The 22,839-nt window shown below is 46.6% G+C and overlaps 1 protein-coding gene across 1 annotated transcript; it reads right to left on the reverse strand.

Moving 5' to 3' along the window:
* Positions 1 to 2,777: 2,777 nt before the first annotated feature.
* LOC125150798 (neutrophil gelatinase-associated lipocalin-like) lies at positions 2,778 to 19,890 on the reverse strand. The gene is made up of 8 exons (XM_047831156.1): positions 19,825 to 19,890; positions 6,529 to 6,706; positions 5,873 to 6,009; positions 4,397 to 4,476; positions 4,132 to 4,251; positions 3,810 to 3,911; positions 3,085 to 3,115; positions 2,778 to 2,962 (listed from the first exon to the last, which is right to left on the reverse strand). Exons 1-7 carry the CDS (start codon positions 19,848 to 19,850, stop codon positions 3,096 to 3,098), a joined length of 663 nt encoding a protein of 220 aa, XP_047687112.1. The 5' UTR covers positions 19,851 to 19,890; the 3' UTR covers positions 2,778 to 2,962; positions 3,085 to 3,095.
* Between the last annotated feature and the right edge of the window lie 2,949 nt (positions 19,891 to 22,839).

Consider the following 22,839-nt stretch of genomic DNA (forward strand, 5'->3'; position numbering starts at 1 on the left):
CACCACCTGTTACACAGTTAAGGCCTTAAATGACTCTCAAAGTAACATTATATTTCTAAATACCAAAATAACCCAAATGCATAAAACACTTATACAAAACAGAATGGCCTCAGATGTTTTAAGTGCTGCACAAGGGGAACTTAAACTCTCATAAGAACGAAATGGTATATATACATTCCAGACTATAACAAAAAATTTTCAGGATTTTAACTGACATGAATACTCAAATTGACACATGAAACAATTCCTCTCTTTCCTTTAGTGATGGGCTAAACTCTTGGACTGGAGGATTTTTGTTAGCTACCAAAGGACTTTTTCATTTGAGCTAATCTTTCTTGTTATTCTACTTATGTTTTGCTATTTTTCCCCCCAAGTCTCTCTGCCTGGTGCCAAGACTCTATCACTGCAATTACTTCAAGTCAACACATGATCCTTTCTACTCAAGGTGGTTCATACACGTTGTCCATCTTGGATTCAGCTGCCTCACCTTACTGCCCTGTATGTTCCCTAAGGGACCAATATTGACCCATAGGTAGGGACTACTCTATGCCTCTACTCAGCAGGAAGAAACTAAGGAAGATGAGACCTTCTTCCTTCAACAACCTTTAAGATATAAAGGTCAAAATTGTTTTGGGGGAGATATGATGACAGATCATGTAGCAAACTGAGGGCAAAACAGGTTGGCATATCCCCCCTCCCCTAGGTGGAATATGTGTGGTAATCCTCAAACGAACACTCCTGGCTACCCAAGAACAAAGGAAAGGCATTTAAGTGCTTGCCATGGTGATGTAGGAAATTTAGGCAAATGAAAAATTAAATCCTCTTACTGCCTACAGCCTGTTGGCAAGTCCTTGAAACCAGCAGTGACCTCCCTTAGGAGCTCAGCTGTCTCATTAATAACACTTTGCTGGGGGCAAAGAGAACCTTAGCCCAACATTATCCCAACCTCCAGGATCCTGTAAGTCTATTTCCTTTATCTCAACTGCCCCAAGGTATATGCTAGAAATCATACTCCAAGTTTATGTCCCTGATATGCATCTGAAGGGTCTCATGACTGAAGTTTTATTCAATGGTAATAAGTGGTGTTTCTCTAGCAACAGGAAGCCCTTTAAGGTCTTGGAAACCTTGCTTCGAAAATACCTTAGAGACTTATTCTATCCATGACACCCTCCATCCTGAGGGTATATAATCAGTTACCCATCACAGCCCCAGTGCAGCTCTTCCTGCCCCTGGGTCCTGTCCCTGTGCTTTAATAAAATCACCTTTTTGCACCAAAGACATCTTCAGGAATTCTTTCTTGGAGGTCAGCTCTGGACAACCCACCACCACCCCAAAACTTCATCAATATACATTCTAGATTATCACAACATATTTCTGGATTTCTAACTGACCAGAATACTCAAATTGGTGCCTAAAACAATCCCTCCCTTTCTTTTAATGATTGGTTAAACTCCTGGACTTGAGGATTTTCATCAATTACAAAGGACTTTTATTTGGGCAATTCTTTCTTGTTATTCTAATTACGTTTTGCTGTTTCTCCCTTGTCTCTCTGTGTCATGACAAGACTCCATCACTACAATAACTTCAATCCAACGGATGATCCTTTCTACTAAAGGAAGTTAATACTCATTGTCCACCTTGGATGCAGCTGCCTCTTCCTCTGTAGCTCTTCCATATGTTCCCCAACTGATCAATATTGACTCATGGATAGGGACATCCTATGCCCCTACTGAGCAAGAAATAGCTACAGAAGATGGGACTTCCACCTTCAACAACCTTAAAGATGTAAGGGTCAAAATGGTTTAGGGGTGATATGATGAGGGAGAATAAGGCAAGCTGAGGGCCAAGTACAAGCTAGTATTACCCCTCCCCCCACCCCAGGTGAGTTGTGTGTGACATTCCTCAGACACTCCTGGCTGCCCAAGAACAAAGGAAAGAAAACAAATGGTTAACTGATAGAGATCCCAGTCATGCAGGACATGAGTCTCCATCAGTTTACAAATATCTTAGTAAATTAGAAGAAAAAGGCAATCTTATCAATAGCCTAATTTCCAGAAACCTATAGACTCAGTTTCCTGGAGCCCCCACATCACCCCTCATAGTAATATGGGGAAGAAAGACAAGAAGGAAATGGCAGGGAACATTAAATTATCAGATACCCTGCAGCTAATTGAGGCTGGCAGAGAAGAACATTTCACCAGGAACTCCCCACTGTGTTAATGTTAATGCTTTGCTAGAGGGAAAAATACTTTAGCTTGACTATAGCTAGACCTCCAGTACTCTGTAAATCTTCTTTAGCATATGAAAATCTCTTTAAAATTTTCCCTTGAATTTGCCTCCTCCAAAGCCATAGTGTATAAACAGTCACTCTTCACAACTCAAGTCCAGCTCTTTCTGTCCATGGGTCCTGTCCTTGTGCTTTAATAAAATTACATTTTTGCATCAAAGACGTCTTCAAGAATTCTTTCTTGGCCTTCTGGCTGGGACACCGCCATTGGACCTGCTGCAGGTGGCTGACATGGTGTAAGATGTGAAATGTGGCCCCTCAGTGTGCTAGGAGGCAAAGGCAAGTGAGGGCAGCTGCTGGTGTGGGGCTGGGCCTGGAGTTGGGAATGTTCAGCTAGGAGTGTTCAGTCAGACTGGACTCTGCTTTTGTGGCCTTCATCCCTTCCAGGGGACCAGAGTTCCTGGGAGTGATGCTAATAGGAGCCTGCCTTTTGCTCTTTTCTCTTAGAAGGCACAGAAGTCAAGGACCACAGAATGGGAACTGGGGGACATGTGTTTATTTAGCAACCAAGAAAGGGTTCTGTCAGCTGGGAAGCCTGGGAAGCAGCTGGTGGGCTGTGCAGTTAGAGGGTCCCCTGGCTCTCTCAATGGTGTCCAGGCTGGTGGGGACAGCTGGGCGGTGCCCTGGATACAGGCCGGTGGGAGGGCATGGGGTGGAGAGAAAGCCAAAGGGCACCTGAGAGGGAGTCAGGGGAATAAAGAGGACAGCAGTGCTGGGCAGGTTGGACAAAGGAAGACCTGGGACCCCGCTCCAGTTGCACCATGGTTCCAATCAGCCTCCTCTGCAGCCATACTTACCGCACACTTGCTTACTTATCCATGCACTCATCTGTGGGGGACAGAGTGGTCAGCATGGGCAAGGATGTGTTTGTGGGGTCCCTGACCTCCAGGGCCCCTGCACTGCCTCTGGGCTGCGCTGGGCCTCAGCCTAGTCTAGCCACAGAAGCTCTGGGGCTCCTTTCATAGATGGTACAGCAGAGGGCTGGATGATGGGGCAGGGACTGGAGGAGAGGCCTGAGGACAAGCAGACCTGGGTGACACCCATTCTCCAAAGGAGGCAGGTGAGGCCCAGCCACACTCCTGTTTGGGCACCAAGCCTTCTGCCTATTTACCTGCTGAGTCCTGACACACCCTCAGCCTTTGGGAGGCACTTGCCCAGGCCAGGCTGCCTGAAGACAAGGGTGCCTCCCGAGTCAGTAGTGAGCCAGCCCCAGGGCAAAGGGGGAGGTGACCCAGGAAAAACTGGCCTGGGTGGAGGGGGATGTGGCCAGGTCAGGAGAATGAGTTAACTTGGCCCCAGGCCTGCAATTCTCATGTGGGCAGGCCTGAGCTCTTGTGAAGGAGGAATACTTGGGAACCAGAACCCTGGGTGTGGCAGCATCTTCTGGAACCTGAAGTGGCTCCTGGGGCTCCAGTGACTACAGCAGGGGCCTGGGTCCCTCCTCTCCCCCCTTCCCTAGTGAGGCAACATCAGGCCTGGACAGTCCCCATGTGCCTTTCTCCTCTGCCCAGCTGGTGATTACCATTGGGGATAGGGAAGATGATGTGGTCATCGGTGAGGCCCAGGGATTTGATGAAGCTGATGAAGATTGCCTTCGGTACAGAAGGCACCTCCTTGGTCCTCCCTGTGGCCAAGATGGCTGGTTAGTGGCTGGTGAAAGCTCCATAATGATTGTCGAATGTGTGAACAAAGACTCAGACCCCTTCTCCATGAGGGGTTCTGTGGAAAGACCTCTCTCCCGCCTCCCTGGGGCTCAGAGTGAAGGGGACCTGGGGACTGGATGCGATGGGCCTCTTCTCCCGCAGCATGAATAAGAACCGGGTCGCACCAGGTGTAAGACCCACCAAAGAGGATGATCTTGATGTACTCCTGGTTGTCGTGAACTTTCTTGAAGTACAGTATGGCAAACTGGTTGTAGTCTGTGGTCACCACTTTTGAAGTGTAGTTCTGGATTCCAGTGTAACCTGCATGGTGGATGGTAAGGGATCAGCATGCCCTGGCCAGGCAGAGGGAGCTATTGATTCCTCCTCGGACTCCACTGTTTGGCATCTATGTGGAGGGGCAGGGAGGTCCGGGGCCCCTGAGATGCACACCCCACTCAGGACTCACGCTCAATGTTGCCCAGGTTGAATTGGCCTAGATGCAAATTTGGGAGGAAAATTTTGGTCGAGGGATGACAGGTCTGGTTCCTGTGGAAGCAAGAGATGGGTGGGAAAGAGGGTGACAGCCCACCCTGCCACAGCAGGAGACATGCACCCCACCCCTGGAATTGGCCTGGCTCTTCCCCACTGAGCCCATCCCTGCCTTTCCCTGCCAACTCTGCCCTGAGTCACCTGACCTGCTCAGACTCTCTCCCCAGCACTTGCTGTCCTTCCTTCTTCTGGGCTATTTCCTCTTGGTGGCCTTCCCTCTCTACTGTCTTCCCCCACCTGAGGAATTGTTCCCCCCTTTTAAAAACTTTTTTTAGATATACATTAATTTTTGAGAAAGAGAGAGACAGAGCAAGAGATGGGGAGGGACAGGGAGGGAGGAAGACACAGAATCCAAAGCAGCGTCCAGGCTCTGAGCTGTCAGCACAGAACCCGACCCAGGGCTCAAACCCACAAACCCTGAGATCATGACCAGAGACAAAGTTGGACGCTTAACCAACTGAGCTACCAGGTGCCCCTGTTCCCTATACTTATCTTGCAGGCACCCACTGTAACCTCTCCTGGGGGGAATCACCACTGAGGCTCCAGTCTGCTGGATGCCAAAGACTCCCTTAGCTGTTGGGCTAAACCTGACCTTTCACCTGCATCCCATCTGGTCCCCTGGCACCCCAGAGCCAATCTCCCCACACTTGCCTTTCTTCTGTTCCTTCCATGACCGATGCTCTAGCCCCATCCCCAAGTGCCAGAGCCAGAAACCCAGGGGAGCTGGGTAATCCTTGGCTCCCCTCTCTAGGTCCTAATCTGCCCCTGCTCTGGTCATCTCCCACCTATGACTGATCAGCCTCCTGGGCTGCACACCATCATTCTTCTCCCTGCTACAGCCACACCTGCTCTTCACCAGTACCTGAGGCTCCTACCAGGGTGGCCACCCACCGGCCCCCCACCAGACTGCTCATCAACTCCTGTTCAGGGCAGCCATGAGATGGCTTGCTATTTCTTGAAGAAGTGGCTCTCTCTGACTCAGTCCAGCAGCCCTGCCATAAAGGTCCCAGGTCTCCTGATGCAATTTGGTTTCTCAAGGTCCAGCCCACAGACCACCTCCCTGGAAGCCCTGGACAAAGCTCAAGGTGGGATTCCAGGCTGGATCCACTGACCCTCCTCCCATTCTAGGACACCCCGAGCTCTCTTTGTCTTGTCACTGATGATCGCTTTTGTCCAACCGCAGTACTGTTTTGTGTCTGTGCTGAAATGACTAAGAAATGTTGATTTAGTAAATGAAAGAAGGAATAAATACAGGGAACCAGTACCCAGCGGTAGGATGAATGATCATCTTTCACCTTTGGTCACCCCTTGGCTATGTCTTCAATATGCCTCTTGGACTCCCAGGGCAGCCCTCTAGGCCCTACATGCTCCCCTACTAGCTGGTGGCTCTCACCAGGCCACAGTAGAGGTGACATTGTAGCTGTTGTCTTCGTTCAGCTCGTAGTTGGAAATGTACATCTTCATCCTCCTGTGCTTTTCTTTATTGAATCCGTTCCCTGCCAATCCTAAGAAGTACCATTTCCCCTGGAACTACAATGGGGGCTGATAATAGGCAGAGCCAGGAGCAGCCCCAGGGGGCCCTCCTGCTCCATTCCTGCAGGCACCTCTAGGCAGCCTGGGCCTCAACCAGAAGCCCCTCTAACTGGGCTGCTGGGACCCAGCTGGCCACACAGGCTGGGCTGTTGAGCCTGGCAGGAGCTGGAGCCCATTAGGCCAGGCAGGAGCCCTCAGTGTGTCAAGGACAGAGTAACACTTGACAAGTGGCCAGCTGGAGACCATGAGTCTCAGTTTCCTCATCATGTAGAGGGCCTGAAGATGTTCCCACCTTGCAAGGACTGCAGGGATTATGGAAGAGAGTGTAGACCAGGGGAGTCTGCTCAGCTGACCCTCTTGTCAGCAAGGTTGGGTGTGGATGGAGGCACGGGGTGTGCCTTCCATCAGGGCACCAGACAGCAGACTGAGCTAAAGCCTGAGCCCATCCTGTCTCTCCTCCCCTCTGTTGACACTCATCCTGGGACCTCCCTGCAGCTGCACCTCCAGGTCACTTACCTGCTCATTCTGGAAGTCAGGCTCCACAGGGACCAAGAGCAGAGGCGGGGCTGGGATCAGGTTTGGGGTGGAATCCTGGGCATGGGTCTGCAGAGCACCCAGCAGGGCAAGGCCCAGCCACAGGATACCTAAGGCCATGACTTCAGGGCCAAGGAGGCAGGCACCACTTTCAGTTTCCCTGAAAGAGGAAATGAGTGAGGAGGCTTCTGGGGGGATGCTATTTATGGTCTCTGTGTCCAATGGCTCACCCCAGGGTGGAGCGACTTATCCTTTGCCAAATCCTGAAGGGTGAGGCAATTGCCAGCAACTCGTGCTGAGGATCATGGCAAGCTCTCTGCCCTTTCCCTCAGGTCAGAATTATGCAAGATGAGGGGCAGAAAGGTCCAGGAGGCTGGAGGATGCATTCCCCGTATCTCCACATCTCTGGCAAGGACACTGACTCCCTCCACACTCTCTTCTCCCTGGTTAGCACTGTGTGAGGACAAGGGTCTCTGATCTGGACCAGCTGTCATCTCTGACCTCCAGGAGCCTCTCTCTGGGGCCAAGTGCAGGGTGGGGTAAGTGTGGTGGGACCCCCATCCTGCACCTGATGAAAGCAGAGAATGCCTCAAACCAACAGAGCCCAAGCTGCTTTGTGCTTCTCCAAAGGGACAGGGAAAGGGAGGCAACCCAAAGGGACATTCCTGGTAGGGAAGGACAGAGTGTACCCTGTGCTGCTCATGGAGCCCAGATCCTGGCCCTCCCAGGGACCCACCCTAGGCCGTGGCACAGGGTGAAAAACCCTTCCCCTCCCCCTACCACCGAAGGCCTACTGGGGAATGTTCCTGATGAGGGAACATAAGGCAAGCTGAGGGGAAAACACATGCTAGCATGCTCCCCTCCCCCCAGGTGGGATCTGTGTGACATTCCTCAGGCACTCCTGGACACCCAAGAACAAAGGAAAGGAAAGAAATCAAATGGTTAAGTGATAGAGAACACAGTCCTCCATCAGTTTACCTATGTCCTAGTAAATTAGGAGAAAAGGGGAATCTTACCAAGAGCCTAATCTCCAGAAAACTACACTCCATTTCCTGGAGTCCAAATATCGCCCTCCCTCCATAGTCATATGGGGAACAATGGCAAGAAGAAAATGGGAGATGGAATTAAATTTCATTATGACCTGCAGCCCATTTTGACAAACACTTGAGGCACACACAGAGTACAACATTTCTCCAGGAATGTCTGAATGTTAATGCCTTGCTAGAAAGCAAAACAACCTTAGCTTGACAACATCCAGGTCTCCAGTAATGTAGGAGTCTAGTTGAGCATATGAAAATCCCTTTAGAAACTTCCTCTTGACTTTATGTCCCCCAACCCCATGGATTATAACCAGTCACTCTTCACAACCCCAGTGTAGCTCTTTCTGCCCAAGAGTCCTGTCCCCGTGCTTTAATAAAATCACCTTTTCTGAACCAAAGATTCCTCAAGAATTCTTTCATGGCTGTGAGCTTTGAATCCCCACCATTCCAGAGCCCCATCATTCCCACCATGAATCAGCCCCTTCCCTCCTCCACAACCCATTGGCAGGGTGAACCCAGACCTCAGCTGGCCCTAAGGGACTTGGCCTCTCTTGTGGGCCCAATGAACTGAAACCCCAAGCTAGGCATGCAGCCACAAATTGGACAGCTTGCCATAGCAGAGCTCTGAGGCTACAGTCTCTGTTCCTTCCTGGTGGGGGACAATGGGAACATGCATCTGCACGGTGTGAAATGGGGTGGGGGGCTCAGGAACCAAGGAGGGCTCTCTACCCTGCTGCTCTGGACACTGGGTACTTTGGGTCACAGTGAGTGCAAGGACTCAGCCTCATCCTTGAGAGATCACTGATACCTTCTGCCATCTCTGGCCATAGTCTTGACTGTGGAGCCCAGAGCTAGGACTGGACCCCTAGAAGTAAGCTCCTGTCATGGCTGATCCTAACACTGTCCTGGAGGGGGAGGGGCAGTTTCCTCATGGGGGCTTGGTTGTCCATGGGAGGCAGTGAAGGGACCCAGCCCCCAGGGCAGTATCTCCTAGATGTCACCTCGAGGACCAGAGGTGATGGAATGCCTGATGTGATGCTGACCATAGGGCTGACAGGCTTCAAATGACACTCCCAGAAACCTCATTGGCTCTGTCACCTGCTGGAGGGGAACCAGCTCCCCTCACATGGGCTTTGGGCATGGACCTGGAGATAAGTTGACTCTGGGTGAATAGGGAGCATTATGTACAAGCTAGAACCCCCCAGCCCCCACTCTCAGGTGGGATATGTGTGACATTCCTCTGGCTGCCCAAGAACAAAGGAAAGGAAAGAAAACACATGGTTAACTGATAGAGATCCCAGTCATGCAGGACATGAGTCTCCATCAGTTTACAAACATCTTAGTAAGTTAGAAGCAAAAGACAATCTTATCAATAGTCTAGCCTCCAGAAGCCTATAGACTCAGGTTCCTGGAGCCCCTATTAACACCCTCCCCACCATGGAGATGCAGGAAGAAAGGCAAGAAGGAAATGGCAGGTAAGATTAAATTTCCTGATACCCTGCAGTCCAGTGACAAATAATTGAGGCACATACAGGGTACAACACTTCCCCAGGACCCCCTACCATTCCTAATATAAATGCCTTACTAGAGGTAAAACAACCTAAGCTTGACAATAGCAAGTCCTAGGGTAGATTAGGAGTCCTCTTTAGCATGTCAGACTTCTTCTGGAGGCCTTCTTCCCTTTTGACTTTACTTCCCCCAACTTCCTAGTATATAACCAGTCACTCTTCCCAACTTCAGTGCAGCTTTTTCTGCCCATGGATCCTGTCCTCATGTTTTAATAAAATCTTTTTTTTTTTTTTTCACCAAGACATCTTCAAGAATTCTTTCTTGGCTGTCAGCTCTGGAACCCTCCCCACCCCACTCAATAACCTCACCATTTGGCCTCCAATGTGGGGTGTGGGTCTTTTCATCTGGACTCAGAGCTTCAGTGCAAACTTGGTGAGCACTTTCTCTTTGCTTCCTTTGCTCTTATTTCAGGGGCTTTTCAAGGAGTCTGGTCTTATTAGAACACTTTCCTGTCTCCATTGCTCAGGCTGTACTCCTGTAGCCCGTGGCTAGTCCATGGGGAGGAGAGAGCCTGTCTTTTGGCTGCAAGTGAATCCCCAGGCCAGAATGGTAAAAAGATCCAGAAACTTGTGCCCTCTCTTTATTCCTGTCCTTATACACGATCATCTGTGTTGGGCATGGGACAGCCACCTAAGTGACTAGGACAGATGCAAATCTTAAGACTCCTGTGTGAGGTGTCCTCCTCATTGGTCTAAAGTATCCCATCCACATCCCTGGTCTAGCTCCTTTTGGCTGTGGGCCCTCCCCTGCAAGTCCACAAAACCAGTACCTGATTGAATATAAACTCAACTGGGAACCATTTCCTAGGACGTTGTCTGTAAAGACTGTATGTGTTGGAATGTCACTGAGATCATGATGGGTTTCTGTCTTCACTGTTTTCAATGTCCTCTACTAACTACCAATAAAGTAACAAAATTGGGCAATTCCTCCTTGTAAAAGTTTTCCAGTGTTTTTCATGGGTTAAACCAGTGGTTTGTTCAGCCTTCTCAGCAAAGCAAATTAGGTCCTTCTGCTGGCACCTATTTGCAGCCTAAGATGCAATGGGAAAGTGGGGAGGTCAGCTTCCATCGGCCCTTAACTGCTTGTCGGGGATCATTGCGATTTGCCTCTAGGTACGCCTTGGGTCACTTTAACACCTCAGGAACCTGTGATACACCCTGCATGGGTGATGCCACCTGGAAGTGGGGGTGGGGAGGGTGGATTTTCATGGTAATGGACCTTCTCTGCTTTTCTGTCTCTAAGAGTACGACGGGAGCTTCTCCACAGTCCCCAACGACTCTCCCTTGAGATGCCTTTTTAACCCACTGGAACAATTTGCATTGCAAAATTTAGGAAAGGACATATCCCATACCACTGTGTGGCCTTAAGAGGATCTAGCAGTTAGATCTCTTCTGTAGGAAACAGGGCCAATGGATGGAGGTACCTTAGTTCCAGGCCATCACAGCTCTAAGTCAGGACCTGGACCAAAAGAATGTGTTTGTCTAGTAAACTCCTTCCTGATATAGTGGATGTCCTAACAGGCCTCCTCCTGATGGAATTCAGGTGTTAGAGGAAACACAGGCCATCCCTGACAAAGGGGATGCTGACTCTTTCTCTCTGTTCCTCCTCCTAATAGATGTGGGGGCCTCTCCCTCATTCAGTTGCCAAGTTAACAGCTATAATTGGAGCCAACTGTGGGTAGTCTACTTTGGGATGTGGACTTTAAAGAATATTCCTAAGCAGCTGCCCAAACTCCCTTTGTTTCAGGGAAATCCCTTGTCTTCTCTAGCCTGACATAGACTCCCTATTTCCACCTGGGTGAAATCAAACAAACAAACAAACAAGCAAACGAACAAACAACATGGCATCCTCTTTCCCAGCTGACAAGGTTTAGAATCAGGAATCCTCTTTCTCTGCCTTCTGGCACTTTGCCTCTTGTGCCTTCCCCTGTCTCTCCTCTTGTTTCTGCATCACTTTCTCTGTGACGTACATAACTGGCTTCTATACCATCCTCCCACCCGCGATGTCAAGGAGCGATGAGCACCTCCTTGGATCACCCACTTCAGATTCCCCCATTGCTGTCCTAGGTAAAAAAGTGACAGTGGGGAACAAACTGATTGTCCTTTAAGTGAATGCAGGTGGAACGTATTCAGTGTTTAATTTTATTCGTGTGTTAGTTTAAGACAGACATATATTTAGAGCTATCAGCATCAAATACAGAACTTTTATTCTGCCAAGGTTTCCTAAAGGTCAAATAAGATCATGTTGTTTCTGTTGCAATTTGTTAGCAAATGATGACTTAAAGGGTAATTTTGTGTATCTCAAAGTTTTCATAGATAATTGTTAAGAGAGATTTCAATGTCTTTGGTAATCTGACACTTGAATAAATGGGATTGAATTCGCTGGATATCTAGGTCTTTTCCAAATAGAATGGAGTGCTAAAGCATTGATTACTGAACATAGATTTGTGCTTTTGACTTCTTATTGCAGAGAAACTAGGAATATTTGGGTCTTTTGGAAAACATGCTTTGTGCTTAATTGATTCATGAATTTGCCATCTAAAGGATTCTGGTGTAACAGTTTAGAATTGGGTCCTACTTAGTCTCAGCTGGAGACTAAGGTTTCTAAAAGTCAAAATTCTGCTAAACATAAAAAGACTGATGGAAATAAGGAAAGCAACTCTATATGTAAAAAAGTATGAATGTGTAAAAAAGAGAAAAGGAATGGAAATATATTTTTTGTTGCAAGTAAAAGAAAGTAATTTTGTCCTAAATGAGACTGGTTTGGAGAAAAATGGCCTGGGACAAAATTTGAGTGCAAAGGTAAGCTGTAGAACGTTCATGAAGGGAAATCTGTGGAAAGGAATTTTATGTGTAGTTATGACAGACTAAGTTGCAATGAATGGATTTTCAAAGGTACACTGTTATAATGTTGAAATTCTGCTTTTCTCTCTGTTCAAAAGACAAAGTTTTTTTTGATTGTTCGGCTCTTGATAAATAATAATAATAATATACAAAGGATTGTATTCTCTTTTGTCTGCCCGGAAAACCACAGTTTCAGGTTTTGTCTTTATCAGGTCATTGATCGCTTAGTTAAAACTTCTAACTGTTAAAGGAGCAAAGTTTTGTAACAACTACATAACCCTTCATATTTGCCTTTGGAATCTCTTATTACCATCTTAGTTAAATAAATAATTTAAAGCTTTAAGATTTGTAATGATCTGAATCCCATTTCAGATGTGCTCTATAACTTTCTAAGGTTTAACAAAATTCCCAGCATTTAAATTGTACAGAAAGTCCCTTTGACCAAGGAGGACTTTTTATTTGGTATATTAAGTGAAAAGCCCTGTTAAATAGTGGTACACCTTAGGTGACATTGCTTGGGTGAATGTTGTAACTGTTCAAAGATATGTGCAATTCCTAAAGTTTTTTTTTTAATTACTTTTTAAAAATTTACATTCAAGTTAGTTATCATATAGTGCAACAATGATTTCAGGAGTAGATTCCTAATGCCCCTTACCCATTTTGCCCATCCCCCCTCCCACAACCCCTCCAGTAACCTTCTGTTTTTTCTCCATATTTAAGAGTCTCTTATGTTTTGTCCCCCTTGCTGTTTTTATATTATTTTTGCTTCCCTTCCCTTATGTTCATCTGTTTTGTATCTTAAAATCCTCATATTAATGAAATCATATGATATTTGTCTTTCTCTGACCAATTTCTCTTAGCATAATACCCTCTAGTTCCAGCCACCTAGTTGTAAATGGCAAGATTTCATTCTTTTTGATTGCCAAGTATTACTCCATTGTATCTATATACCACATCTTCTTTAGCCATTCATCCATTGATGGACATTTGGGCTCTTTCCATACTTTGGCTATAGTTGATAGTGCTGCTGTAAACATTGGGGTACATGTGCTCCTTCGAAACAGCATACCTGTGTCCCTTGGATAAATACCTCGTAGTGCAATTGCTGGGTTGTAGGATAGTTCTATTTTTTATTTTTTTGAGGAACCTCCATACTGTTTTCCAGAGTGGCTGCGCCAGTTTGCATTTCCACCAGCAGTGCAGAAGAGATCCTCTTTCTCCGCATCCTCGCCAACATCTGTTGTTGCCTGAGTTGTTAATGTTAGCCATTCTGACAGGTGTGAGGTGGTATCTCATTGTGGTTTTGATTTGTATTTCCCTGATGATGAGTGATGTTGAGCATTTTTTCATGTGTCAGTTGGCCACCTGGATGTCTTGTTTGAAGAAGTGTCTATTCATGTCTTTTGCCCATTTCTTCACTGGATTATTTGTTTTTTGGGTGTTGAGTTTGATAAGTTCTTTATAGATTTTGGATACTAATCCTTTATCTGATAAGTAATTTGCAAATATCTTCTCGCATTCCATCGTTGCCTTTTAGTTTTGCTGATTGTTTCCTTTGCTGTGCAGAAGCTTTTATTTTAATGAGGTCCCAATAGTTAATTTTGCTTTTGTTTCCTCTGCCTCGGAGACGTGTTGAGTAAGAAGTTGCCGTGGCCAAGGTCAAAGAGGTTTTTGCCTGCTTTCTCCTCAAGGATTTTGATGGCTGCCTGTCTTACATTTAGGTCTTTCATTCATTTTGATTTTATTTTGGGGTATGGTGTAAGAAAGTGGTCCAGGTTCATTTTTCTGCATGTCACTGTCCAGTTTTCCCAGCGCCACTTGCTGAAGAGACTGTCTTTATTCCTTTGGATATTCTTTCCTGTTTTGTCAAAGATTAGTTGGCCATACGTTTGTGGGTCCATTTCTGAGTTTTCTATTCTGTCCCATTGATCTGAGTGTCTGTTTTTGTGCCAGTACCATACTGTCTTGATGATTACAGCTTGTAATACAGCTTGAAGTTCGAATTCCCAAAGTTTTAATACGTTTTTGTAATAAGGTTGTCACGTGACATTCTGATTATTAAAGTGTTATGTATCACAGAAATAACCAAATATCCTTGTCAATTGCATCATAACGAACTCTCATCAGATTGTTAACCATGTCCATTTTTGAGTTTTGTCACTTATAATTATTGTACTTATTCTCTTACAAAACATGTTTCCTCTTCCAGGAGATTTATTAAAAGGACTTTTAGGACAAATTCAGGTATTTGACAGCTTTAAAATCCTAAAACTACAATAGGTAAGAATGTCCAGAACTAAAAAGCTACACTTGAACTGAACAATAATTTGTAATATGGGACTAAATGAACTGAGAAAGGTTATAGTTTTTGTGACCCTTGTTGAAAACATTGCTGGATCTCTAATGTTTGCTCTTCCAGATTAAGGAAACCTTCTCTTAAGATATGTATAATGTACAGAAATGTGATAAAATATTCCTCTATAAATAAATTGAAACATTTAACTTTTCTCTCTACCTGAACCCTCTGAAATTCAAATGTCTCATTAAGTATACTTCCACAGCCATCATACTTACCTGCGTAAGTTCAGTGAGAATCTGTCCTCCTTGTAAAAGACACCATTGAGAATTGAGAATACTATTCATTTTACCAAGGTTTTGACTGGAACGTCCTATTTGAGAGAAATGCATAGACCCTGATATGACTATATGGCTTTACAGAACTAAGGTTGACTTTATGAAACATGGAGCAAATAAAGCCCCTTGGGAATGTTGGCCTGATGCCTTGCTTACAGAGTTCCGATCAGACTTACCAGATGAGTAAAGAGTGTCACTTCTGGGCAGGTGCAGGGACTTCAGGATATCTTGGGGACCTTGTGGAGAGGAATTGCCCAATCTACAAGTATTGCAGGCCTGTCTGATGGAAGTACTTGACTTGGCTTCTGGCCTGGAGAGGCCAATCAGTTCAGTCTCCAGTTCAATCTGGAGATTCCTTATAAAAGGTTTCAGCAAAGCAAACTTTAAAAGATCCTTAGGATCAATCACTATTCTTGCTGAGGTTATGTAAATCATTAGGCAAAGTTTCTTAAAACTGGACTTGTTTTGTAAAAGAATTAGTCTTGATTTGGCTCTTTCTGGAAATGAAGGTTTTAGAGAGGAAAAACTATATTTCCATAATGCAGCTTTCTGGATGTTGAATTCTAGTTCTGATTGTCTTTAAATGTTTGCTGTTTGCCTAAACTACACAACTTGAGGTAAACTTCAGAAAAATTGTCACAATATTTCATGTATAGAAAATCTTCTGTGCTTGTTATTCAGTGGAGATAATAATAAGTCCCCATGGGCATATGATTATTTAAATAACTGGAAAATGGGATGGATTCCCCCAATAACTGTATAAAGACTATAGTGCTTTACTATTCACTGGAGGCCAGGTTAATTCCTAAATCTCTAAATATGCCAACCATATCCTCCCTACACCTGATCTGACAGTTACTAGAAACCCACCCCATATAAACCCAAAAGACCTAGTTTATTTAAAAGATTGAAAGTCTAATACAACAGTGGGTTTAACTTCAAACTTGAAGAGCCCCTACTGGGTCATATTATATACTCCCACTGTGATAAAGTTGGAAGGGAACACTTCATGGGCTCCTATATTTAAAATAAAACCTGTACCCCCTTCACAGGAATTAACAAGCAAATGAATGTGCCTTCTTATTCCTGTCAACCTGTGGAAGACCTCATATTTCTCTGAGGATGGTTGTACCTTTCTTTTTCATCTTCCTTTCCCAGTTTCTACTAACAATTTCTTCTTACAATGGGCCATTCAAAAGGATCACCACAGACATTTGAGTTACAAACCAGAAAGACCATTCTGATTCCTGCTGCCTGTTCCCATAAGCATCCAAGGATGCTTCAAGTCTAACATCTAAAAAATCTCACTGTCAGCACTGAAACACACTGGGTTTGTAATCTGCTGTAAGCATCAGCCTGTATTTTTCTTTTTTCTATAAAAGTACCTCTTTTTAATTACCTGATTGCTTACTAAACAAAACAGAATCTATATGATGGCTATATACCACTTGTTACACAGTTAAGGCCTTAAATAACTCTTAATATTATATAACTAAATACTAAAATTGATAAGGAAAAATCTGTTATAAGATGGCCTACATGACTCATAGGGGAATTCCAATCCCCGATGGAAGACTCCCCTTCTGAGTTTTTCTTCCCACCCAGCTTGCTGCATTCACCAAATTACTACTAATGCAGAATGCGGAAGGAACAGACTATAAATTGTCCCCTCTGCTTATGCTCTGGACTCAGACCTCTGGAGAGTTATCTCCTCTGAGCCCACTGGTGTGAAATAAACCTCCTGCCTTCCAATATCTCTGAGGGCCACTTGGTTCTTCTGCTGGGTGATCCAGGCCACTTTCCATAACATTTGGTTCCCTGACCAGGAAACCCAACTGCACTGGCCCATTGTTGCCACTGGTTTGGGAAAATAGCAAGGTGGTGACAGAATGAGGAATCGCAACGGAGAAGGCGTGCCCTGCCTGATCTTCTGCAGTCTCCCACTCAGTCCCCTCAAGCTGGCCCCGCTCCGCCATTTGCCAGATGCGAGGAGACTTGGCAGATAAGGACCTGGACCTGATATCAGATACCAGTAAGGCCTGGGACCCAATTCAGTCTGGCCCACCTATAGTGGTAGAAGGGGGACCTGATCATGCCCCAGAGACCTCAGTGGTCTCACAGGTAGGAATTGTGGTAGGGAGCCCCAATTCAGTCCAGCCCACCCATAGGGGTGGAAGAGGGACCTGGTCATTCCCTGGAGACCTCAGAGGTCTTACAGGTAAGGAGCCCAAATTTAGTCTGGCCCACCCATAAGGGTGGAAGGGGGACCTGATCACTCCCCAGAGACTTCAGTGGTCTCACAGGTAGGAATTCAGTCCGACCCACCCACAGGGGTGGAAGAGAGACCTGATCAATCCCCAGAGACCTCAGAGGTCTCACAGGTAGAAATTCTGTGGGAGGGAATGTAATAACCTCTGGTGTCTATGTGAGTGTGAATGTGTGACTTGGTCTGGCTTGCCTGCTGAGTTCAATACTGTGGCTCCACAGGTGGGCACCCTTAAGGTCCCCAAAAGCCCACGGAGTCTGAATGGGCCCATCTGCGATTCCGTGGTGAACGGCACACAGATTATGGTGGTATCAGAATAGTTTCCGATTGAAAGTCACAAAGCTGAGACTGCTACGGCTAAGCATTACCTAAATTCCTTTGGGACATAGCCAGATGGGCATCTGACTGGTCTCCTCATTAGAGGGGGCACTCCTACCCTTCTGTCTGTCTTTGTGACTCTGTCTCACAGGAACATTATGGGGTCAGAACAGAGCAAAGAAGGGGTTTTCAGGAGACTATGGAATTAAGATACCCCCCGGCAAGTTCAGGAATCTATGTGAGTTAGAATGGCCAACTTTTGGTGTAGGATGGTCCTCAGAGGGAACCTTAGGTGTCCCAACGGTCCTCTGCATCTGGCATGTTGTCACCAGAGACCCAGGTTATCCTGATCAGTTCCTGTATATCGATTCCTGGTTAGAGATTACCCAAACCCTACCCCCTTGGGTGAAATTCACCTGCAACAAACAGGGACAGGCTAGGGTCTTAGTCACTTTGACAAAGTGGCTCAAGGAAGGTCAACAGAAGTCCTGACCTCCACAAATTCTTGCCAGTGATCCAGAGGAAGAACCAATCTTGCCCTCACGATATCAATCCCCCACTTCCTGATACTCTGTCACCTTCAGTCTCCCCACCACCTCTGGACTTGGAAGATCCTCTCTCCCCCAGACCATCGGCCAGATTGTGCCCTCAGCCAGGTGCAGGCAGTCTCCAGATGCCAGTCCACAGCCACCAGTACCAGAGGCTCTCCTCCGGAGGATCCAAGCAGGGACAAAGAAGCCCACTAATATGCTCAGCAGCAAGGAGAATCCCCCAGGGATTACTATGAGATCTATGCAAGGCTTACACCCAGTTTGACCCTGAGGCACAAGAGAGCCACCACAAAAGGATGGGGAGGAAGGTCCAGCCACCAAAATGGAGGAGGCCCAAAACCTCCTTAGCAAGGGATAAGTGCGCCTACTGCAAGAGAAAGGACATTAAAAGAATAAATGTCCCAATCGGGGAAAGTCCCAGAAACCCAGCCAACATGCATAAGAACCATGCAAAAAAGACCTCATAGGCCTAGCAGGAATAGATTCAGATTGAGGGGGACCAGGGTTCTTCTTGGCCTCTATGAGCCCATGGTCAAAATAAAAGTAGGGGATCAAACTATGATGTTTATGTGAACTCAGGGGCCACACGGTACAACATGAGTTTCTCTACCTACCTGAGTGCCCTATCCCTCTCCTCAGCCAGGATATACTCTCAAAGCTGGGGGCCCAAGTAACCTTTGAGCCAACAGGATGCACCAACCTCTGATTGGATCCAAGTGGAGGCTATTCTGCACCCAGGGCCAACCAAGTGGCCCACCCAAATTCAGGACTGCCTTCCCCACTGTATGGGCCGAGGACAACCTCCCTCCCTGGACTCACCCACAAGGGGCCCCCGTCATTGTAGAGTTAATCCCAGGGGCTCACCAACGGAGACAGCGGCAATACCCCCTCTCACAAGAGACAAGGGCAGGCATCCAAGAACACCTGACCAGACTCAAAGAAGCAGCCATTCTGGTTGAATGTCAACCACCCTGGAACACTCTGCTCTTTCCAGTCAAGAAGCCAGTAGGAGGGTACCGACCAATTCAAGCTCCTTGCACCGGGTGGTCCCGAACCCTCCTCAGCCATATCCCAGGCTATACCAGATGGTTTACTTGTCTAGACTTAAAGGATGCCTTCTGCCTCTGCTTGGCCCCCCAGGGCCAACATTTGTTTGTCTTCAAATGGACTGAACCAGACCCAGGGCATCAGATGCAACTGACTTGGACACATCTCCCACAGGGGTTTAAAAATTTGCCTACCCTCTTTTGGGAGGCACTGGCCAGAGATTTTGCCAGCTTTCCAAGGGAGGTCACATGCTGCACCTTCTCCAGTATATAGATGACTTCTTCCTTGTCAGCTATACCCAAGAAAATTGTACAGCGGGAACAAGGGCCCTCCTCCAACTCCTGTCAGACTCAGGGTATCAGGTCTCATGAAAACAAGGCACAGATCTGCCAACAGCAAGTCCAACCCAAGGAAAAAGAGCACCAGGGCCAGAGAGAAAGAAGGTCATCACCTCCCTACCTCAGCCCCAAACTAAGAAGGGGCTATGAGAATTCCTTGGGGCTGCAGAATTCTGCCAAATCTGGATTCCCAGATTCTCAGCAATAGCAAGACCCCTCTATAATCTCTTGGTAGGACTGGATTGAGAACCACCTGTCTGGACAAAGGAGGCCAAAGCTGCATTCCTAGAGATAAAGGCCACCTTGGGGCAGGCACCAGCCCTTGGCCTGCCGAATATAAAAAAGCCTTTTAATCTCTTTGTGCATGAGAAGGAAAAGGTCGCCCTTGGGGTTCTCACACAGACCATTGGACCTTGGCAATGGCCAGAAGAGGCTGGACCCAGTGGCAGCAGAATGGCCACTATGTTTTAGGGCACTAGTGGCCACAGTTCTGCTCATTAAAGAGGCAGATAAACTCACCCTGGGACAAGAACTAAATGTCAAGTTTCCTCATGCTGTCATGTCTCTCATGCCTCTCCAACTTTTGGCTAGAACAATACCAGGGGCTCCTCTGTGAGAATCCATGGGTCACTCTTAAAATAGTGCAGACACTGAACCCTGCAACTTTCCTACCTTCTGAGGAAGGGAAACCAGATCATGACTGTTCTGAGGTGACGGATAAAGTATTCACAAGCTGCCCAGATCTGCACGACCAGGAAGATCTGTATGACCAAAACCCAGACCTCACCTTGTTCAGTGATGATAGCAGTTTCATCACAGAGGGCATTCAAAAGGCGGGGCATGCCAATGTTTATAACAGCACTCTCAATAGCCAAATTATGGAAAGAACCTAAATGTCCATCAATTGATGAATGGATAAAGAAATTGTGGTTTAGGGGCGCCTGGGTGGCTTGGCAGGTTAAGCCTCCGACTTCGGCTCAGGTCATGATCTCGCGGTCCGTGAGTTCGAGCCCCGCGTCGGGCTCTGTGCTGACAGCTCAGAGCCTGGAGCCTGTTTCAGATTCTGTGTTTCCCTCTCTCTCTCTGCCCCTCCCCCCATTCATGCTCTGTCTCTCTCTGTCTCTCTCTCAAAAATAAATAAAAACGTTAAAAAAATTAAAAAAAAGAAATTGTGGTTTATATACACAATGGAGTACTACATGGCAATGAGAAAGAATGAAATATGGCCCTTTGTAGCAACGTGGATGGAACTGGAGAGTGTGATGCTAAGTGAAATAAGCCATACAGAGAAAGACAGATACCATATGTTTTCACTCTTATGTGGATCCTGAGAAACTTAACAGAAACCCATGGGGGAGGGGAAGGGGAAAAAAAAAAAAGAGGTTAGAGTGGGAGAGAGCCAAAGCATAAGAGACTCTTAAAAACTGAGAACAAACTGAGGGTTGATGGGGGGTGGGAGGGAGGGAAGGGTGGGTGATGGGTATTGAGGAGGGCACCTTTTGGGATGAGCACTGGGTGTTGTATGGAAACCAATTTGACAATAAATTTCATATATTGAAAAAAAACAAAACAAAAACAAACAAACAAACAAACAAAAGGCGGGGTATGCAGTGTCATGCCTTAACCTGAGCCCTCACCATTAGTAAGGACAAGCGAGTCAACTGACTCTCAGTACACCTTTGCTACTGTACACATACATGGGGCAATCTACAAAGAGAGGGACCTCCTCACCATGGTGGAGAAGACCATCAAAAATGAGGAGGAAATACTAAAGCTCTTCGAGGACTTCTGGCTTCCAAAAAAGTTGCAGTTCTACACTGCAAAGGATACCAGAAGGGAGATGACCCTACAGCACAAGGAAATCGTCTAGCAGACAAAGCAGCCAATATAACAGCTAATAAGGAGGTAGACATAGCTCCCTCCCTTATCCATGCTGTGACCCCCACCAGGAGTTCAAAGAAGAAGTTGTCCCCCAGTTAGGCTTACCAGCCACAACCTACAGCAATAATGGGCATGCATTCGTGGTGGACTGCTTACTGGCCTCAAAGCTCAGGAAAAGTAGAGCAGATGAATTGCACCCTTAAGGGAACCTTAGCCAAGTTCTGTCAAGAAACAGAACCTCCCATGGCCAGACCTGTTGCCCCTGGCCCTCCTGCATGCCCATTACACACCAGGAACCCAAGGTTTCTCCCCTTTTGAACTAATATATGGGAGGCCCCCTCCATGTCTAGGGAGCCTCCCAGGAAGGGAATAAGAGAACAACTTCAAGCTTTAGGGGCCACCCTAAATGAGTTACAATGATATACCATAGAGAGGGCCCCAATCTCTTTAGGATCTCCTGTACACCCCTTCTCACCAGGGGACTTGGTCTAGGTCAAAGACTGGAAAAAAGACCCTCTCAAACCACAGTGGACTGGGCCTCATACCATTATCCCAACCACCCCTACTGCCCTCAAGGTCACAGGTATCACTCCAGAGTCAAGAGGGCCAATCCTGAGGAGCCCAGACTTGGAAGACTGACCCAAGTCTGATCTTCAGCCCTGCTCCAGCCACATCCCGGAAGCTGGCTGCTCTATGCATGGCAGAAGCTTGAGGATTCACTGGTCCAATAAAATAAATACACTGTCTTTACTCTTTGCCATCGGATTGGCAGAGGTTGCCCCAGAAAGCTGGGGAAACAGTGAGAGGTTCCTGTTTGCACTCACCTTCCTCTTATGGATAGGATGTTTTGTTGGTATTGATTGCCTCTAATCTGGGCCCCATTTGTAAGAGCAGGGCACCTTCCGTGGAAGAATCTGGGGGGCTTAAAAGCTTAAATATGGTGTAACCTCTTTCAGTCTGCTGGTTTGCCTGCCAGTAGGGAGGTTCCTAATGCCATTTTGGGAAGTGTTTGCTCTGATGTATGTGCCTCAAGCGTCAGGAAAAAGAGATTAAATAATTCTGAGGATAAAAGTTGGTGCTTAGGTTAACCTTCAGCTCTAAGGCCCAGGCTAAACGAGTGATGTTACTACCCGTCCTCCTAGGGGCAGGGATAGCCATGGGGATAGGGAGTCGCATAGGAGACATAGGCTCATCTGTGGGACTAACAAGTGGCCAACTCCCTAGTGTCCATAGAGAGCCAAATAAGTTCCCTGGCAGGGGTTGCCCTCCAGAACAGACAAGCACTAGATCTCACTGCTGAGAAAGGGGGCACCTGTATCTTCCTCAGAGACCAGTCAGACATAGTCACAACCAAAGTCAGGGAACTAAGGAAAAGGACAAGCCATTAATAAATGAAGATGATGCCCTTTAATACAGCCTACATCTGTTTAAAGGGGCATCAAAGGTGGGGGGGGGGTGATAGGGAAAAATCTGTTATAAGATGGCCAACAGGGCTGATAGGTGAATTCTAGTCCCCAACTGAAGACTCCCCTTCTGGGTTTTTCTTCCCACTCAGTTTGCTGTGCACACCAAATTACAACTAATGCAGAATGCAGAAGTAACAGACTATAAATTGTCCCCTCTGCTTATGCTCTGGACTCAGACCTCTGAAGAGTTATCTCCTCTGGGTACACCGGTGTGAAATAAACCTCCTGCCTTCCAAGATCTCCAAGTGCTGCTTGGTTCTTCTGCTGGGTGATCCAGACCACATTCCATAACAAAATAACTCAAATGCATAAAACACTTATACAAAACAGAATGGCATTA

Source organism: Prionailurus viverrinus, chromosome D4, assembly GCF_022837055.1.
Source record: "Prionailurus viverrinus isolate Anna chromosome D4, UM_Priviv_1.0, whole genome shotgun sequence".
In the NCBI taxonomy this organism is placed as follows: Eukaryota; Metazoa; Chordata; class Mammalia; order Carnivora; family Felidae; genus Prionailurus; species Prionailurus viverrinus.

What these genes read in the sequence shown, in the direction of transcription:
- LOC125150798 (XM_047831156.1), bottom strand. Translation starts at nt 19,850, where the DNA reads ATGATCTGGTTTCCCTTCCTCAGAAG. An exon ending in TGGTTTCCCTTCCTCAGAAG is followed by an intron (nt 6,707 to 19,824) that starts GTAGGAAAGTTG and finishes TTCCTCTTTCAG; the next exon opens with GGAAACTGAAAGTGGTGCCT. An exon ending in CATCAAGATCATCCTCTTTG is followed by an intron (nt 3,912 to 4,131) that starts GTGGGTCTTACA and finishes TCTTGGCCACAG; the next exon opens with GGAGGACCAAGGAGGTGCCT.